General features: G+C 45.2%; 1 protein-coding gene across 1 annotated transcript in view; it reads right to left on the minus strand.

Annotated features, from left to right (window-relative positions):
* Positions 1-705: 705 nt before the first annotated feature.
* The window catches only part of CREB3L1 (cAMP responsive element binding protein 3 like 1), a 79,721-nt gene continuing 59,539 nt past the window's right edge, over positions 706-20,887 (minus strand). The window contains exons 5-12 of the mRNA XM_028727070.2: positions 19,732-19,889; positions 18,039-18,188; positions 14,941-14,999; positions 10,897-10,965; positions 7,417-7,516; positions 6,251-6,371; positions 2,971-3,235; positions 706-2,235 (exon numbers count right to left, since the gene is read on the minus strand). Of these exons, the coding sequence (XP_028582903.2) occupies positions 2,199-2,235; positions 2,971-3,235; positions 6,251-6,371; positions 7,417-7,516; positions 10,897-10,965; positions 14,941-14,999; positions 18,039-18,188; positions 19,732-19,889 (959 nt within the window). The 3' untranslated portion in view covers positions 706-2,198. The remainder of the gene's footprint in view (positions 2,236-2,970; positions 3,236-6,250; positions 6,372-7,416; positions 7,517-10,896; positions 10,966-14,940; positions 15,000-18,038; positions 18,189-19,731; positions 19,890-20,887) is intronic.

The following is a 20,887-nucleotide window of genomic DNA, read 5'->3' on the forward strand; positions in this document are numbered from 1 at the left end:
TGGGTTACATACGCTTCAGGTTACATACGCTTCAGGTTACAGACTCCACTAACCCAGAAATAGTGCTTCAGGTTAAGAACTTTGCTTCAGGATGAGAACAGAAATCGTGCTCCGGCGGCGCGCCGGCAGCAGGAGGCCCCATTAGCTAAAGTGGTGTTTCAGGTTAAGAACAGTTTCAGGTTAAGTATGGACCTCCGGAACGAATTAAGTACTTAACCTGAGGTACCACTGTATTATGTCTTTTCTTTTCTTTTTCTTTTTTTGCATTGTGCTTTTTTGTGCTGTGAACCGCCCTGAGTATAGAGCAATGTGCAAATTTAATAATAGCACATCTTTTATTTGCTTGTTTTGAAAAGCAAATATGCTTTTCTCCTACCAGCAAGGATAGTCCCCATGCAACAAGATTTCTTCCTCATCTATTATATTATAAGTATATTATATTATAATTATATTATTATAATACAATAGCTACCGGGGTATTGCTATCAGAATGATAGATCTAGGAGGGAAGCTGCTGTCATCATTTCTCAGTAATTAACATTTCTGTATAAGCCCTCAGAGAAACACTGTTCGGCTCAGAGACCTCTGCTCACAAAGGGAGAGCACAGCTATTATTCGGTGAGTGATGGCAGGCCTGCACTTGCACTGAGATTTGCTAAATTAATAACCCCTCAATTAAATAATGAAGAATCTGAACAACAGAGCTGATGCTGCATCTTTTTTTTTTTTAATTTTGCTGCTCCAAAGCAATTGCAGAGCTAGTAACAGGAGGAAAAGAGTGATATATTTAAAAAGAAAACTAGGCAAACAACAGCTGCTAGACTAAGAGGAAACAGCGACCTGCAAAGAGAGGAAGTTCATAGAGGCCAAGCTCGCAATAACTCTTAATAAAATACAATACAGAAAATAGGATCTGAGAGTCTCCAAAATACAATATCTTAAGGGATTGGCAATAATACAAAATAAGGTTCATTATGTACAAACAATTTCTGCTTTTGGTCTCTGTACAACCATGTGAACTTGAGGCACGCATGGACTATGCCCAGGAGCATGTCTAACTATGGAACAGTGGTTCTTTATGCTGGTTTTGGGTTGGGACAGAGAAGGGTGTTTTAGGGGTGGGGTGGGGAGGCTGCAGCGGTATGTGTTGGTCCCTGGTGGACTTGACTGGAGAAGAATTGTTCTGAAGGATCTCTCCATCCCTCCATAAACTTTGGAAAGGAAAGCCATGGCTGCAGCTTGCTGACTTTTACATCTGTCCCAAATGTCACCAGGAAACATTCAATGAATGGGGGCAAGCAAGGAATATACACTTGTCCCTACCATCTCTTCAGTCTCATGTTTTAAAGGGGGGAATCATAGGTAAAAGGAAAAGTCCTTGAGGTGGCTTGTCTAGAGAAAATTGAATGAAAAGACTGTCTGCAAAGAGGGTCAAGAACTGGGATAAGGCAAGTGTGTTCCTCATCACAGAGGAACTGATTCATGGGGGTGCTTTGTGAACTCTGCTTAATGTTTAATGGGGGGAAAGCCTCCTTTGAATAATGTTTTTCTTTTTCTCTTATCTGAACATTTAACTGTAATATGTCTCTTCCTTTGAATTCTCTATTATTATTTTTTAATGTAACTATGTAAAAATAAGTCACAAAGTAGAAATTAAGCTTTTTCTGACACGGAGACAGACACAGCTGGGGAAAATTTATATAGTACAGATTTGTGTGCCAGGAAGTTGGTAACTTTTGGTGACATATTGCAGAGAGAGGAAAGAACATAACCAGTGGCCATGGTGATAGTGAGTGGGGGTAAATTAGAGGGCTGACTGAGGCTTCTGTCCAAGTTGCCAGACGCTATCCCTGATTGTGGGGAATGCAATTTTGACACTGGGAATCAAGTGTATAAGAGGCGGAACTCAGGGCCAATTTGGAGATGTCTAAATGGAACATCCTCTCCCATGTGCTGTGCAATCCTATGCATGTTTATGCAGAAGGAAGTCCAATGGACTTTCTCCCCTAGTAAGTGTGTTTAGGGTTGCAACCCACGCCCCTTACAGTGTAATCCTGCACATGCTTACTCAGGAGTTAGTCCCACCAAGCTCAATGGGACATACTCCCAGGTAAACATGCATGGAATTGCAGCCTTAACCAGGCATCTACTAAAGGATCCTACATCCAGACGGAAGAGGCCTTGAGGGTTGGCAGCTGCTACAAGTATTCAGCTGCATCACTGGAGATTCTGTCTCTGCAGAAAGAAAGAAAAAAGTACCAGTCAGTCATTTTGTCACCTGCTATTTATTTCTCAACTCTGGCCTCTGATAACTGATCTGTTGCTGCCTCCTCCTCATTATAATCATCATCAACAACAACATTTTATATATTTCTATCCCACTTTCCCCCCAGAACTGGGACTCAAAACAAGCACAGATAAAACACAAAATCCTTTGTTCTATTTTTCAGGTTGGCTGGTGAGGTTCCTCGGAAGATTCTCCTATTTCCTTATTTCTCACTGTCAGTTGAGTGGGGTGGGGTTCTCTTTGCCTGGACCAAGTTTTCCCAAACTTGGGTCTCCAGCTGCTTTTGGACTACAGTCCCCATCATCCCTGGTAGCTTGTAGTCCAAAAACAGCTTGAGACCCAAGTTTGGAAAACCCTGGAACATAGCTCAGAGTTAAGAGTTTATGCTGTGCACGCAAGAGGTCTCAGGGAAGGATCAGAAACTTTAGGTTGGTGGTTGCAAACAGAGAATAGAAAACACAGCCTGCCCTTGTGACTCCTGAAGACTGCAATCAGCAGTGATGTTATGGCATGGAAATAAACACCATGAGTGGCTGACGCCTGCAGATCTGTTAAAAGCACAGGAGTAGTGGTTAGTGGTTTGCTTTAAAGTTGGCAACCCTGCTTAGACCCCACGTTGCACTTTGGAGATGGAATATAGCTGGTATGAGCTGGAAAGAGAAGAAAGCCCCACACCTGCTTACCTCTCCTGGAATTGCTTCTTGGGGTTAGTGAGAGCTGAGCTGGTCTGGTTCTGATCTGGCCCCTCCTGGTGGGCCTTGTGCAGGTATTTGGCTGTTTCGTGGGCCACAGCCAGGGGGCTGTGCACATGCTCCTGAGGTCGCTGTTCTTCGCTTTGGCGTTGGTCAGCTTCCCACTTGTCAGGATGCTCCACAGAGATGAAGGAGCTGTAGCCTTCCTCGAGGGAGCCCCCATGCTCATCGTAGAACAGAAGGCGCCTTGACTGAACTGAAAAGGGAGAGTTTTGTTAAGGGCTGAGAACAGGAACTTCATGAGGCTGTTCCCAGCCCACTCCCATGTGCCAAGGCATGTAGATAAAGCCAGTCACAGAATATAGAGACATCTTGACCATCACACACAAACTTATTGCAAGGCTTCGCATTCTTTCCCCTGCTTGTTCTCAACAGCTACACAGCAAGCAGAAATCTAGCAGGTGAGGCATTCATCTGCTGCATCTCCATAGGAGTAAAAGCGACACTGCCCGTCATGCAGTTCTTGGAGGCTAAAAAACCAGGCCAGAAAAAAAGTGGCAACTGTAAGAAAACTTAATTGTCGGATACCTGCCCAATATTATTCACTAGAGTGAATTCAGTGGGCGTGTTTTCATAGGAGACCCATATAGTTCCACTTTCAGGTCCCATTATTTCGGGACAAAGAAACAAAAACACTTCTTCCTAAAATCCAGCTGTGGGCCCAACATTTATTTTTCATAAAATGGTGTCATGTGATCATAATACATCTCAAAGCTATGTGAAAATGTTTTCTGACCACTAGCGGAACCCTTTGACACCAGAGTTGGGACCAAGTCTGCATATTGCAGGCCTTCCAAATAAGTTTCTGCAAAACAACACCTTATGGTAACAACTTCTTCACACTGTGGTCATGAAGTGCAGTGTTACTTCCATGTGGATGTTATATATAGAATATACCAGGCCAATACCAGAGATTCTTGGTGGCTGCTACAGAGTGAAGTTGCCACACAGAAGCTGTGATTTATAGGCTGCTGCTTTGTTTGGGCCAAGAATGTGCAGCGAAAGGCAGCAACTTTGAACATGACATCTGTACCTTTAAGGAGCAAATAAAGTCCTTCTTCTGCACTGCTCCATGCCTGTATTTAAACAGAGCTGAGCCTGATCAGTGTTTGAATGGGAAGCCTACATATGTTGTTCCAGCTTTTTAAGGGATGGTTGGGATACAAAAGCAATAAGGAAAAAGCACTACTAAAACTGCCACTGAGGCTATAAAACAGACTATCCCAACTGCTTGAGGGCTTTAAAACAGGCCATCTGTTCTGAGAGAGAGAGCGCGCTATTCTTCCTCCCTTCAAGGCTTTCAGCTGGTCTGGCTACCCAAGGGCCAATATACACATTGCAGCTGCCTCCCTACTGAGTGTTGGCTGAGTCATAAACAAACAACTTAGGTCTGATTGTGGCCTCCATGCTGCCAGGCTTTAAAGCAGACCATCCTGCCTATGGCTGTACCCAACAAAAGGGTACCAGCTGTTAGGAAGTTATTGGAGATTTTAAATCCCCCCCATTTCAAAATGCCAGCTCAGTTGAGATGAGGAAGCACTTAGACCTAGTGCTCATGAACAGCAGATAGGTTGGTAAGCCAGTGTCTGGACTGTAGCATTTCAGACTGCAGGTGAGGCCTCAACGGAATAAATAATTCTTAGGTACTTATTTAATATTTCCCCCCATCCTTTCCCAATGAGCTAAGAGCAGCATACAAGATTCCCTGGCACCAGCAGGGAATCACAACAACCCTCTGTGATAGATTAGGCCGAGAAATATTGATACTGTCAGGTTTATGGCTGACTTTGCTACATTAGGGACTTTAAGCAGGCAAAATATGTGCTCCCTTTTCCATGACATCTAATTTTCCACAAAGAGGAAATTTGTATGAAGGAGAAAGCTAGCGTGGTCAGGGAGTAACAAAGGAAGCTGCCTCATGTGAGGGCTCAATGGACAATGAGGGTACAAGGCAGCTGCCTGTGTTTCTCCTTGGCAATCTAGCTCTCTATTTACAGGACTATTAAAAAAAATGGAGAAGCATTCCATAATATCATTCCCCCTCCCAAGTACACTCCTTGTACAATCTAAAGTGGTACAGCCCACAGGCTTATGTGGGAACCAGGCCCTTGTTTCCAGCTTGTCTTGCCGTGTGTGTTAAGGAGACTCATTAGCCCAAAGAAGGATTTTAGATCAGAGGGCTGAGTTGGAGTGACAGATATAGGCCCCATTTGCACTTTAAAGCAGTATCATACCACTTTAAACCATCATGGCTTCCCCCAAAGAATCCTGGGAATTATAGTCTGTTAAGGGTGCAGAGGGTTATCAGGAGACCCCCTATTCCCCTCCAGAGCTACAATTCTCAGAGTGGTTTAACAAGCAATGTCTCTTCCCAGAGACCTCTGGGGGTTGCAGCTTTGTGAGTAGGAGTCTCCTAATAACTCTCGGCACAATTTTAAAGGCAGGCTGAGAGTGAACAAATGAACTGGAAGATCACATGTTTATTTGAATTTGGGTTTTATCTTCCAAGGTCAGGGAGACTTCCTGGCTAATTGGTTTACTTCCCATGGTGGGAGGAACAGGAGAAGAAGCATCTATGAGGAAGAGAAGGAGAATGAATCCTTTAAAAGGCAAATGAGGCTTTACTGTACAGCTAGGCCATAGGACCATGTAAAGAATAAACTGGAGCAAGCAGCTCTGGAGGAAAGGTCACTCAGGAAACAAGAGCAATGCATCACTCTAATCCGTGTTTCCCAAACTTAAGCCATCAGCTGTTTTTGGACTACAACTCCCATCATCCGTGGCTAGCAAGACCAGTGGTCAGGAATGATAGGAATTGTAGTCCAAAAACAGTGGAAGACCCAAGCTTGGGAAACACTGCTCTGTTCAAATGATACACTCTTGTGAATAAAACAAACCACAGGGACTAGACTGGCTGTGTACACACCATACATTTAAAGCTCGTCTCCACCAAAAAAATCCTGGGAGCAGTAGTTTGCCTTTCACAAGCCTATAATTCCCAGCATCCTTAAACTACAGTTCCCAGGATTCCTTGGAAGAAGTCATGTGCTTTAAATGAATGGTACATATGCAGCCTTGGCTAGAGCTACCATTAAGACAGAAGGATAATCTGCACCATTTGAGGAAATGGCTGGCTGGATTCAGCAGTGACTTGGGGTAGTTCTGGCTCTTCAAGAGGGCTTTAGTAACAATTAGATCACATGTGACTCACTTTTACTGGTTGTGTATATGTCTGACGTTGGAGCTGTTTTTACTGTCTGCGATGCTGAAGAGAATTCTGGGAGACACGGCATTAGGGAGCCCAGAACCAGAACAAAGCACAAAACGAGGACCTGTGGAGCAGATATGGCAGAAATAGTCAGTGCAGTCAACAAACAGGGTGTGGATATGTGCATGAGTTCACACAGGTCAACTGAGGAGAAAAGAAGGAAATCATAAACTATTACAGTACGGTGAAAATCAACAGAATTCAGTTACTAAGCACATATTTACTTTAGTATTTAGTTTAGATATGTGTACAGTGGTACTTTGGTTTGCATATGTCTTGGTTTGCATACATTTTGGATTACAAACACGTCAAACCCAGAAGTGTGTGTGCCGGTTTGCAACCTTATTTTAGATTACAACCCATTTTTGGGGGATTACGAATAATTTTTTTTTGGAGGCCCCATTGGCGAAAGCGCGCCTTGGGTTACAACCTGTTTTGGTTTACAAACGGACCTCCAGAACGGATTATGGTTGTAAACCAGGGTACCACTGTACTTACGGTATTCCATTAAAATCCCAAATGCCATTATGATACTTGCAAGCAAACCAAACCACCTGACATCTGAATGTAAGTATTACATTCAGGTTTTAAAACAAATTATTTACTCCATTTCTGTTCTGCCTTTCCTCCAATGAGCTCTGGGCTGCATAGATGACCCTCCCACCCCCAGTTATTCTCACAACAACCCTGTGAGGTAGAATAGGCAGAGAAAAAGTAATTGGTCCAATGTGAGCTTAGTGGCTGAGTGGGAATTGAAACTGGATGTCCCTGGTCCTAGACAGACACTTTAACCACATTTAGAAGAAAAGTAGGAGAAACAAAATTCAGAGACCACTAAACTAAAACATGTCATTCTTGCCCATAGAAGGCTGACACCTCCCCGTCCCCCCGGCAGGACTTGTGATTTGTCTCACTCCAAACAAAACATGAACTGTAACAAATGTTTCTTCTTGGATTACCACTCTTGGGTTTGTCTGGGGGAGACAAACTACAAATCTGGCCTAAACACTGTCCAAGTCCAAGACCACCTGGGGGGGAAATGAGATATATGTACATAACGAAGAAATAAAGCTTAAGTAACCAAGGAATGGATAGCATGCAGACCTTACCATCAAGCAGGTCCCTGTCTGTGTGGAAGCCATTTTATACGGCCTAGAAACTTTCCCTGCTACCAGAGCTTGCAGCTTTTGTAGTTGCTGGAGGAGAGTCCTATGAGAGAGCAATTTTTTACATTTAAAAGAAACTGTTTTAAAATAATCAGAGAAAGGAAGAAACAGAAAGAAATCCAAAGACATTACAAATTCAGAAACTTAATTATTATTTATTGTTATTATTTATTGACTTTATATACCGCCCTATACCTGGAGGTCTCAGGGTGGTTCACCCTGAGCTTAATACTTTCAATGTTCTTTTTTCCAGAAATACTACTGTATATCATAGTTGTCAATGTTTCCCTTTTTTAAAAAGGGAAATTCCCTTACTCCGAATAGGATTTCCCTTAAAAAAGGGGGGAAAGTTGACAGCTATGCTGTATATTCACAATGTAAGATATGAAATGTAAAAATCAATTAAATGTTCTGCTGAAGATGTAAGCATGTCAGAAGAATACTTATATGAACAAGTCATGCAAATAAGATGCTCCTTTAGCTAATGCTACCTATTTACAGACCCTTTCAACATTAAACATGGAGACTATCTTACAAACTGCTCTACCATGGTAGGGTTTGCACATTTGCCTATTTTTGTTAAACCCCAAAAATGTTGATATCCTTTGGGATTAATGCCTCAAAACCTCATTTGTCCATAGGTATAATGCTGGGGTTGTTTATTTTTCCAGTAGCTGCTATCTTTTAAAAGAACAGCGTGAACAGTTTGGGGCGGTGACGTAATTACTGCTGCACATAGTGAACCATGGATTCAGACTAGAGCTGGATTAGAGTACGTAGACCTGGGAACCATTTCAGAATAACTGCTTTGATGCACATAAACAGGAGAGGAAGGAAGAGTGAGACGGGAGGGGGCAGGGTGGGGGAGATCTATTATTCCAAATACAACCAACAATAAACGGAACTCCAGAATTCATGGGAGAAAGGGTTCATAAACTGAACACAAGGGTTCATAAATTGCCCAGCAGATGGCAGTCACCAACCACCAACATAGCTCCTTTAGCTACTGAGAAGCCGAGAATATGCTCAACACTTCCAGGGTCTCTAGGGAGCAGCATCAAGCCACAAAGGTAGGGTCAGAAGCTGCTGTTAGGCAATCAAAGGAAATGAGTGTGACAAAGAGTCTCTGAATGAGGGCAGGGAGCTCAAGTGGAAGGTCAAGTGTGCTGGCAAGATTAAGTGAGGGGATAGGTCCTGGATAACAGGGTCACTGATGATCGTTTCCCCCATTTGGCTGAAGTCTTGCAGATTACAGAAAGCTCTGTGCCTGATGGGAAGAGCCTGGAAAGGCAGCATCTAAGGCTGATTACAAAGGACATTAAGCAAACCATTCTGGGAAGCTCCTCTAGAGGTGCTTTATTCCTGCACTATTCATACATATGCTGCTCACAAAGGAATGCCTTAATTCTGCCCACAAATGAAACCTGGGTACATTTCAGAGGGCAAATAAGCCCATACTGTTTGTGACTAACAGGAATGCTGGGAAGAGAAGACCAGATCATGTTTCTGCACTGCTCACCCAGACCAGGAGTAGCCAATGGGGTTCCCTTTGGATGTTGTGGATCACAACTCCCATCATTCCTGACTGCTAGCTATGCTGGAGATGATGGGAGCTGTTATCCAGAATATCTTGATGGCACCAGATTGTCTTCCCCTGACAGAAAGTTAATCCTCTATAAAGAAAAATCTGTACTCCTGGGTCCTTCTTCCTTCTCAGCACCTCTTGGTGTGGATAATACATTTGTAAAGCTGAAAAAGCTATTCAGGTAACCCCGGCCTGGTGGGCATGCGTGGAGAAAAAGAGTGAAACTAGAGCACAGTAGCCTAGTTTAGGATGCGAAGGTGTTGCCCCGAAACCTGCTGTCTTTTGCATATGTTTTATGTGCTGTGACTTTGTTTTGTTTTGGCCCTTCATGGGAGGCTAGGCAAAACTCCCGGTCCCTCCTGTTGTCTTCTCCCATTGCTACATGAAGCGGATATTTTGTCTTCTCCAGAAGCATCAAAGGAAACAAATTCCTTGGACAGAGATTCTGCCAGACGGGAATAAGGGGGCCTCAAGGATTCTTCAGGCAGAAGCCCAGCTCACGGCAACAGGCGATATCTGCTTCTTTGTTATGGCAAGTGTGATGCCTTGGAGGGGGTGGCACCACACCAAAACCTAAACCAGAACTGTACAGAGACAACTCTCCCCCAGATTATGAACAGAGGGGGAAACGCACAAGCTGGTCTCAGTCTGCTGGACTAAGGAGCTATCACATCCACACCACATATTTTAAGCACATGACTTCCGCCAAGGAATCCCAGGAACTGTACTTTCCCCCTCTCAGACCTACAGTTCCCAGGATTCTTAAGAGGAAGCCATGTGCTTTACATGCAGATGTGGCCTTTGAATCTGGGAGCAGCAGTTTAGCATTCTGTTCCCAGCCTATTTGTTGCTAACAGGCCTGCCATAAGAACTCCCCTAAAACTGCTCCTCATGTAGCTGCTAGACTCTTTCCTAAGATTTCGTGTCTCTAGGTCAGTGTTTCCCAACCTTGGGCCTCCAGCTGTTTTTGAACTACAATTCCCATCATTCCTGACCACTGGTCTTGCTAGCTAGGGATGATGGGAGTTGTAGTCCAAAAACAGCTGGAGGCCCAAGGTTGGGAAACACTGCTCTAGGTAACACTCTCCGCACCTCAAAGAACATAGAAGAGAGTTTCATTTAATGTAACCAAAGGCCAGGGCCTCAACCACTCAGTCAGCATAGAAGGCCTGGGGGGAAAGCAGAACACCACACAGTCCCCTTTTCCTTCAGGCATCTTGATTGGCTCTGAGCTCAGCTGGTTGTGTTTTTTGCCTCCTCCCCCCCCCCCCCCCCATAAAACCCTTCCAAAAGATCAGGTTCTAATCTGGACATTTGGCTGGTGAACTTCAGTGACTGAGCCAGGACTGACTTCCTTGCTCCCTTCACCTCAGCCCCATTTAACCCTCGTCCTGGTCGCTGACTCTTGTTCACCATGGCCTGTTCCTCACCCTTGGCTATATAGAATGCTTCCCGGGATAATGATTCCAGCCTATAGCTATCTGACCTTGGCAAGCACTCTCCCTAGAAACCAATCTACGATTAATGTCACTTCAGCTGTCAGCCAGTTGGTCCCAAGGCCAGGCAGGCTACTGAGAGAGAGGCAGGAAATGGTCCACTCAGAGGTGCCCCCATCTGCACCTCCATCTGTCAAAAGTTCCTTCCTGGCTGTCATAACACAAACATTCCTCATTTGCTAACCAAACCCAGCTGACTAGCTGCTGCTGCCGCTGGAAAAATGAAAAAGTTATACTTCGGGGTAGGCCAAGAAATCTCTTCTTTTTGTTCCCAGCCTTCCCCTGACCTCCCTTTGCTTGGCACCGTCCTTCAGTCAAAGATCAAATGTGGGTTCTCCTCACCTGTTTGCATTTTCTAAGGTCTCTACTTTTTTCCACAGTTCATTGTTCTCAGATGTATAACTTTCAACCCTGGAGAAGTAAAAACAAGCCCCGTTTTAAAAATAAAGCAATCCATCAGCCTGATCCACACCCACCTCCAAAATCTCATCCTTAAGAGCCAACCTAGAAGCAGCAATGAATTGCAGTTAACATTCACAGTTTTGTGATGTAAATAACAGCAGCAAGGAAGTCCCTAAACAGTTAGAGTAGGGGGGAACTTTAACTCTCTCTGTCCTTATAACTGTCCTGACAAAATAGCTTCACTGACATTGTAATCCTACACGTGCCTACTCATAAGTAAAACCCCCGTTAGGTTCAACAGGATTTACTTTCAGGTGCATATAGCCCTGCTGCTGCTATTTGCATTTCAAGAGAAGCTGCACTGGTGCCACTCTGGAGATCCTTGAAATGCAAATAACATATTTGGAAAGGCAATGAGATGAGAAACATGTCCCTGTTACCGTATTTTTCGGACTATTGGACGCACCGGTCCATAGGACGTACCTAGATTTGGGGGGGGAAATAAAGGCAAAAAAATTTATTCCCCCCCCCCCCCGCCAGGCGCGGGGCTGGGGCGGGGAAGCCCGAGCTTCCCCCTCCCCCAGAACGGGACCCAGAGCCATGCCGAAGCTGCGCGCAGCTTTGGCATCGCTCTGGGAGCTTGCGGGGCTGGGGGAGGAGGAAGCCTTCCGCCAGCCTCCAAACCATGTCGGGAGACAGCGGGATGGCGCGCTGCGCCTCTCCCGCTGTCCCCCGAGTTTGCGGGGCTGGGCCAGCCTTCTAACCAAGTCGGGGGACAGCGGGAAGGGCGCGCTGCGCCCCTGCCGCTGTCTCCCGAGTTTGCGGGGCTGGCGACGGGGAGGAGCAGGCTTCTCCCCCCGCCAGCCTTCTAGACAAGTCGGGGGACAGCGGGAAGGGCGCGCTGCGCCTCTCCCGCTGTCCCCCGAGCTTGTGGGGCTGGCGGTGGGGCTCTCCTGAAGCCTGGAGGTTGTGGGGCTGGTGGGGGGGAGAAGCAGGCTTGCTTCTCCCACCCCCAGCCTCCAGATCAGGTCGGGGAATAGCGGGATGGCGGAGCGCCGCCATCCCGCTATTCCACGACCTGATCTGGAGGTTGTGGGGCTGGGGGGGGGGAGAAGCAGGCTTGCTCCTCCCACCCCCAGCCTCCAGATCAGGTCGGGGAATAGCGGGATGGCGGAGCGCCGCCATCCCGCTATTCCCTGACCTGATCTGGAGGTTGTGGGGCTGGGGGGGGGGGAGAAGCAGGCTTGCTTCTCCCACCCCCAGCCTCCAGATCAGGTCGGGGAATAGCGGGATGGCAGAGCGCCGCCATCCCGCTATTCCCCGACCTGATCTGGAAGTTGTGGGGCTGGGGGGGGGGGGAAGCAGTCTTGCTCCTCCCACCCCCAGCCTCCAGATCAGGTCGGGGAATAGCGGGATGGCAGAGCGCCGCCATCCCGCTATTCCACGACCTGATCTGGAGGTTGTGGGGCTGGGGGGGGGAGAAGCAGGCTTGCTCCTCCCACCCCCAGCCTCCAGATCAGGTCGGGGAATAGCGGGATGGCGGAGCGCCGCCATCCCGCTATTCCCTGACCTGATCTGGAGGTTGTGGGGCTGGGGGGGGGGGAGAAGCAGGCTTGCTCCTCCCACCCCCAGCCTCCAGATCAGGTCGGGGAATAGCGGGATGGCGGCGCTTCGCCATCCCCCTATCCCCCGAGCTTGTGGGGCTGGGGGGGGAGAAGCAGGCTTGCTTCTCCCCCCGCCAGCCTCCAGATCAGGTCGGGGAATAGCGGCGTGGCGGCTCTGCGCCTCCCCGCTGTCCCCAGCTTTTGGGTGCAGGCTGCTGCCCGCAAGCCTTGCGAGCCCGCGGGACATCCCGCCGGGCTTGCACGACTTGGGATAGCTTCCTGAAGCCTGGAGAGCGAGAGGGGTCGGTGCGCACGGACCCCTCTCGCTCTCCAGGCTTCAGCAAAAGCCTGCATTCGCACCATAGGACGCACACACATTTCCCCTTCATTTTTGGAGGGGAAAAAGTGCGTCCTATAGTGCGAAAAATACGGTAATTCTCCTTGACTTCTCAGAAGCTTTTGATACCATCAATCATGGTATCCTTCTGGAGTGGCTGTCTGGGTTTGGGTTTGGGGTGGGCAGCACTGCTTTGCAGTGGTTCCAGTCCTACTTGAATGGTCATTTCCAGAGGGTGATGCTCAGGGAGTGCTATTTGGCCCCATGGAGCCTTCATTGTGGGGTTCCTCAGGGTTGGATTTCATCTCCTATGCTGTTTAATATCTACATGAAACCACTGAGTGGGGTCATCCAGAATTTTGGAGTACGTTGTCAGCAATATGCTGATGGCACACAGCTCTACTTCTCCTTTACATTTGCAGGGGTGGCAGTGGATGTGTCTTGCGTTGGTTCTGGACTGGATGAGAGCCAATCCAGATAAGACTTAGGCATTATTAGTTGGTGGTTCCCTAGAAAAGATGAATGGAAGGTGGTCTGCTCTTGATAAAATAGCACTCCCTCTGAAGGAACAGGTACATAGCTTTGGAGTTCTTCTGAGTCTACTGCTGTTGCTTGAGGCTCAGGTGGCCTCAGTGACACGTAATGCCTTCCATCAGCTTCAGCTGGTGGCTCAGCTGCACCCATATCTGAGCAGGGATAGCCTAACATCTGTCTATGCTCTGGTGACCTAGATTACTGCAATGCATTATACTTGGGGCTGTCTCTGAAGACAGTCCCAAAACTTCAGCTAGTGCAGAATTCAGTTGCCAGGTTGCTCACCAGGGCAAGACAGTTTGAGCATACTGAGTTTCCATATTTTGAAGAGCAAAAAAGGAGGACACATTTGCCAACTTCTACTTTTAACTATGAATCACTTTGACAACTCTCATTTTACAAATGCATGAAAAAGAGGGTGTGTCCTGGAAAAAGAGGACATATGGCAACCCTTAAACCAATCCTGCAGCTGTAAACGCAGAAATCAGGGCTGAATAAGCCCTGTTTGTAGGAAGTATAATTTTATATTTTCTTATTAAGTTTTATATGCCACCCTTCAATTGGGGGTAGGGGATCCAAGGCCGTTCACAAAAGTACAACAAAATGCAATAAGAAGCAACCATTAATGGTAACATCAAGGTGTATAATATCCCTGCTGTTTTTACATGGTGCCCACTATGCAGAACGTGTTGCAAGAAACTATTGTTATCTCCCATATAGCATTTTTCTATGTACAAAGTTCTTTACAATTCTAATTGCATTTACCTTCACTATGGAACTGAGAAGTAGGTTAGGCTAAGTAGATGGTGACTGACCCAAAGTCATCCAGTAAGCTTCATGGATGCTTATTGTAACAAAAGCTACTGCCTCATTCACTGATCCACGCTTCTCCCTCCCACTCCCTTTTTCAAGGATGAGGATCAGTGAGATGGTGGTACCAGGCTATCCACAAAGAATAGCACATTTGTTATTGAATTCAAGGACACAGATTCAAGGACATCTCACCCAGCAGCAAATTCCTTTCATGGGAACAGGAACTAAGGAATTTGTGCTATAACAACTCTGGTTTCTCCTTCCATCTTTATTAAGCTATTTGCAGTGCTTGGGAAAGCACACCAAAAGCTCAAGGGGTTTTGAACAGGCTGGTGGAGAACAATCTTTCTCCCTTGGCACTCGAGTTTCATTTACATAATTGTTACATGGTGAAACGTTCGATTTAAGTGATATTGTTAAGCACATATCGTTTCATGCATTTATTTATTAGATGTGCATCTTACTCTCTGGGTAGCAGGTGGACTTCTTGAATCATTACATTCAAGACTTTGTCAACAGCACGACTCTTTCCTAAAGCAGAGACGCATTAGGGAAGAGACTTAAGAGAATGTGCCACTTCTGCAAGAGGGTCACGATGCTCCAGTAATTCTCATGATGCTGCCAAGTACAAAAGAAACTACTGATCTTACAAATCCAGAGTTAATGTAGCATGGAAGCTCAGAGAGAAGAACATACTTTTTCTCCAGACACTCCACATATTCTTTCTTCTTCCTGCGACTCTCCTGTGCAGAAATCTAAGGAATGAGGAATACCAACGTTAGAAATGCTAATGTAACCTCCTGAAGAACAATTCCCATATAGTAACTCTCCAACCTGGCACCTTCTGGGTGTTTTGGACTACAACTCCCATCAGCCCCAGCTAGCATGACCAATGGTCAAAGATGATGGGAGGTCCAAAACAGCTAATATAATAATTATAATAAAAATTTATTATTTATACCCTGCCCATCTGGCTGGGTTTCCCCAGCCACTCTGGGCGGCTTCCAATCAAATATTAAAAACACAATACAGCATTAAACATTAAAAACTTCCAATAATAATAATTATCTAGGAAGTACATGGGTAGGGAAGGCTGTTCTAAGGGGTCAAAGTCAAACTAAATGCTATGTGAACAGCATCACCCACATTTCGTTGTTGTTTTTTTAGAATTTAAAAGCAGCCACGGAGAAGCCCAATTTGGATCAGGGTCACAGCACTTGGGAGAGCTAACCCTTTCTACCCCACATCAAGGCGCTGTTCCCTTTGCTGGACAAAACCTTCAGTGGTTACCTTGTGCATGATATAAATTGGGGGAATGGCAAGGGAGGAAAGAGTTAAAAACCCCTCTCCCAGCATCACAGCCCCAATCTCACATAAGAACCCTGCTGCTCTTTTAAATCAAAAATGGTGTGTGTGTGTGTGTGTGCGCACACACGCGCACACGCACACACACACAGAAGATAACCTGTAAATAGATTTTCTGTGTCATATCTAGTTTGGCCCTGAGGCAGGCCTCCTGTCACTACATAACTCCCCAGAGCACTTTCGCATGTTCTTGCGCCAGCTGAAATGGGAACTGCATGTGAGCTGGACTTCTGCTTTCTGTGCTCCTTCTATGTCACTTGCCCACTGTGGTCATGGGGAGATGCACACGACAATTAATTTATTAATTTATATCCCGATTGCCTATTTTCATAATCATAATCAGAAGGTCTTCCAAGAAAAGATGCATTAAAAAGTATGGTGTGCTCTTCAGGTTTCCTACTCTGTCCAGTTGATCAGCCCAGCTGATCAGCCCTAATTTGGCTGCTGTGTCACAACTAGAGGTAGAGTACACACACTTTGCCTGCATACGGTTACAAATTCAATCCCCTGTAATAAATAAAATCCTCTGCTTGAGACCCTGGATGGTTGTCCCTAGCAGAGCACAGAGCTAGGTGGGCCAATGATCTGATGGTGTATACAAAGGATCTTCATGTGTTTGCGTGGCTAAGCTCATGCTTTGCACACCAAAGTTCCCAGACTCAGTTCCTGAAATTTCCAGTTGAAAAATTATGCCTCTATCAGGGCTGGAGATCTCCTGACAGCCAGAGTAAGCATTACTGGGCTAAACGGAGCAATACACTGACAGTGGAGGGCAACTTCATATATGATTTATTAAACTGAACTGACAAGCCACATGAATGTTATTGAACTTGAACCATTCTCCTTGTGCTATTTACTTTAATAGGACTGGCGCCCTGTCCCTAAACATTTGCTCCAAGATACCTTACCTTGACGCCATGACACAGTGTTTTTTGAGGTCACCCTATCCTGTTTTAAACACTTACATGTTGCTGAATCAAATGTTATGATCAGAATGCAAACCAACTTATAAGCAAGGGCTATGACTTAACTTCTTTGTGGATCAGAATTTCCCAAAGTGGCTGAATCACTTGGGCCAAATGTCTGAGTCACAACAGGTGACTAATGCATACTGTGGGCTCGTAATATGGGAACTTACATTGAGTGGGGATCCACCGTTAGTATTTCATATCACTCCACAGACATTTGCTTGCTCATTCACCTGGGTGAGAAACAACTCTTTCTGGGCAATTAGCTGATGAGACTGACCACTCAAGAGGCCCATTATGCTCACAAAGTTACAAGGGAATGGGTAGTATGCTGCAAACAGTTTTGATGGAATGGTGCATTTATACTGATCTTCAAAGCCTTTTAAATATATTAATAAAGGAATGTGGGGGGGAGAGGGGAAAGAAGGGGTGTCTAGTCTTCCAAATTCTCCAGCTAGAAGGCCCACGTGCTGCCATCACACTAGGCCAAACCGTGGCTCAGCGCAAACACAAGGCTCCAGGAGAGGAGGTTCTTTCAGTTATATGGGCTGAGTATTAGTCATGAAAATCATAATATTGGGACAAGAGGACAAATAAACAATTAAGCAGGATGACTCCTAGATCGCAGATTGTAGCAGCTTTGCTCCTTCCAGCTTCCTTTGCTGCTGTGCCATGCTGAGATAAGTCATCATTTGCCTCAGCATGTCATACAAACTCAGGCCTGTGTTTTAGCTTTCACAAAAAAGCACAAACCATAGGACAAATCTTAGTTACAGCTGTGGTTAGTTTGCAGAGAGAGCTAAACCATGAGCCTGGGCTTCAACAACATGGTAGACTACTGGTAAACTATGGCTTAGCTCGGCATGGTACAGCAGCAGAACGACTAGGGAAGAGTGAAAAAGCTGCCATTTCCTTGCTGGAAGTCTGCTTGCTCATGCGCTCATGCTAAGCCACGGTTCAGCTTAGTGTGATGTGCGAAACAGGCCCTTGTCTTGACTTGCAAAGGGATATATTGTCTCCTGTCCCAATATTATGACGTTCAAGATTAAGGCAAAGACCTTGTAATAGAAACAACTGCATACTCATTCCCAATTTACCTCAGCCTCTATTTCCCTTCCCTTTATCTGCTGTTGCCCTTGTGTCAATTTTTAGATTGTAAGGTCAGCAGGGCAGGGCCCTGTCCCCCTGAACAAGAATGAACAACTAAATAAATCATCCTTCTCATCAAAACCTGTGATGTTGAAAACGCCCTTGATGGTTATTTTTTAAAAGAACTTCAAGTTCTAGATCTAGAAAACTTATTGCAGCATTCAAAGCCCTATCACTACACAGATTTAATTTTAGCCGGCGAACCTCAGATGAGGCAGCAAGTTAAAGAAGGATGATCACATTAATCAAACACACCCACACCCACACACCCCACACACTCCTGATTTTTCCCAATTCAGTGGAATTATTGACCTTGTTTTTGATCTTTCGTCTAACTCTTTTCAGTGCTTTCTCCTCTGCTTTGGTGAGAGGCAGCTTGGTTGGGATGGGATAGCCCTCAGCAATCAGGGTACGTTTCTCCTCCTCGGTTAGGAGCAGAGGTCCCGAGGTCCCTTGTAATTTCTGTAAGTGAAAAGGAAAAGCAGCAACATTTTCAGAATTCATATCAACAATCCCATCCCTAACTTTCCCTTGCAAAAAGAAGGGCCTTGCCCCAAAAGTCACTATTGTACCGCTTGAAATTTGGGGTTGATATACTGCTTGGGGGGGGGGGGGGGAGCAGCATTCCTCATTACCACAACCCGAAAGGCCTAACTACAAGTTACATTAATGGCTTTGCATCGCGAAATTCCAACTCTCCAGGCAATCTGAGAACTGTAAAATCTAAGGCAACAACGACAACAAAAACCCATGCATGACAGAGGTCAGTGTAAATGCCTCTTGCCTGTCTCCTAGCACAGAGCTGGGTCATGGAGCCTGAGCTTCCACAGACGCTGCCTGCCATCAACCAGGATTGGCAGGATAGGCAGCAACTGTGGCAGATATGTTCTATGTTTATGACAATATTTTACTCTCTTGCTAACTATGCTGTTTTAAATGTGAATTTTATATTTGACTTACTTTAGTAACGTTTTCTTTAGACATGTTTTAGATTAAAAAAAATTTTTTTTTTACTGCGTTAAATGTTCATTCTGTACTTTACCTCCATTGTAATGTTTTATTTTGAAATCTTTAAGGTAAGATTTTAGTTTCCTGTCAATTATGTTGCTTTGAATGTATACTTTATGTTTAGCTTTCTTCTGTTTTGTTTTATTCTGTTACGTTTTATTTGATGTTTTAATGTTTAATATTGTAAACCACTTTGCAATTTCCCCCCTTAAAGATATAAAGCGGTATAGAAATGAAATGAATATGAATAATAAGTGCCTTAAAATAGCTCCTTTGCCAGTAGTTATGGATTATTTCAGCATCATGCTGATGGATGAATCTGCCAATTTCACTTTCTTATTTTTTCAGTCTTAAGTCCAGCTTACCCCATTTCTACATTAGTTTGCAATTTTAAAAAAACATTTTGCACAAAAAATCATACAATTTTTTTGTGTGCTTTTAAATGTACTTTTGTCTACTACAGTCATACCTCGTGTTGTGTTAGGTTCATGTTGCATCTTTTCGGCTTGCGAACGCAGCAAACCCAGAAGTGTATACTTCAGGGTTTTGCCGTGCATGTATGCGCAGAAGCGGCACTCTAGTTACGGACTTTTCAGGGTGCAAACGGCACCCCAGAATGGATCGAGTCCGTAACTAGAGGTACCACTGTATATGCATTTCTGCAAGCAAATTTTCCTGACTTTTTGCACAATATTTTAACATCTATGCACATTTTTTAAAATGCATATTTTGTTGGGAGAACTCCCATTACAAAATTCTGAGGACTGTGAATTTCGAAGGGCAGAACAATTCCGTTTGTGCGTTGGTTCAGAAAGTGCAAATTAGGAAAGTTCACACTTAAAATGCAAACCATTTTGTTTTCTCCTCCATCCTTGTCACAATCCTGACCTGTCACACATCCCCACTGTGCACCTTATTAGGGGGTCACTGCCAAAAGCTACCCTGAACCCCGTGCAGGGAGATGCCTTATGATTCATGACAGGAGCTCCCTGCTTACATGTGGTGCTGTGAGGAGAGGAGAAGAAGAGATTGCTGTGGAGGAGCGTGCAGTAGGGCGGACTGGGCTGGAGGGAGGGAGGGATCTTGGGCTCTGAGATCCGTCACTGTCACTGCCATGGCTGCTGGGAGGAGTCGGTGGCATCTGCACCAGGTCATCTAAGGCGGGAGATACAAAGCAGAAGTTAACAGATGGTAACAGCGCACTAAGTCATGAACAGCGAAGGAGAGAAAGTACAGTGGTACCTCGGGTTACATACGCTTCAGGTTACAAATGCTTCAGGTTACAAACTCTGCTAACCTGGAAGTAGTACCTTGGGTTAAGAACTTTGCTTCAGGATGAGAACAGAAATCCCGTGGCGGTGGCAGCGGGAGGCCCCATTAGCTAAAATGGTGCTTCAGGTTAAGAACGGACCTCCAGAACGAATTAGGTTCTTAACCCGAGGTACCACTGTATTTGGTGAGAGAAGAGTGCGAACAAAGGAGTGTTTCCAGGTGACATTGAGACATGAAACTGTTCTGGGAACAACAAGGCAGTAAGAAAGAGACAACACATATTAGGAGAATCTTAGAATTATAGGCGTGAAAGGGACTGCGAGGGTCATCTAGTTTAACCCCCTGCAATGCAGGAATCTTTTGCCCAATGTAAGGCTTGAACCCATGACCCTAAAAAACCAGGGAAGGTTACATGAAGACAATAACACTAAAATATTTCACTGAACACAGATTTTTAAATGAAGCAGGAATAAATTAAGCTAGGAGGACTGCTTTGTGAGCTCTGGCTATAACAGTGTATTAAGGCTCATGAGAGGGGTTTGCGCTAAATCGTGGAATGAATATTTTATTGCCTCCTATGCAACAGGTCCCAGGTTCAGTTCCTGGCATCACCAGCTAAAAGGATCTCCCATACAAAGACAGACTTCCAGCAAGATCTTGGAGAGCTCCTGCCAGTCAAGTAAACATAAATGGTATAGATGGCTTAGTGCCGTGACTTAATATAATATGGTGGCCTTCATCTTTGGTGTTGCCCACATCAAGGTCCTAAATGAGAAATAAATATTTGAGATATGTTGCCTTTTGATATAATATGCAGCTTGGCTCACTTGCTTGATTCATCTGAAGCAAATGGTTCTGTGCACACCATTATGCACAGGGCA

Source organism: Podarcis muralis, chromosome 1 (assembly GCF_964188315.1).
Source record: "Podarcis muralis chromosome 1, rPodMur119.hap1.1, whole genome shotgun sequence".
In the NCBI taxonomy this organism is placed as follows: Eukaryota; Metazoa; Chordata; class Lepidosauria; order Squamata; family Lacertidae; genus Podarcis; species Podarcis muralis.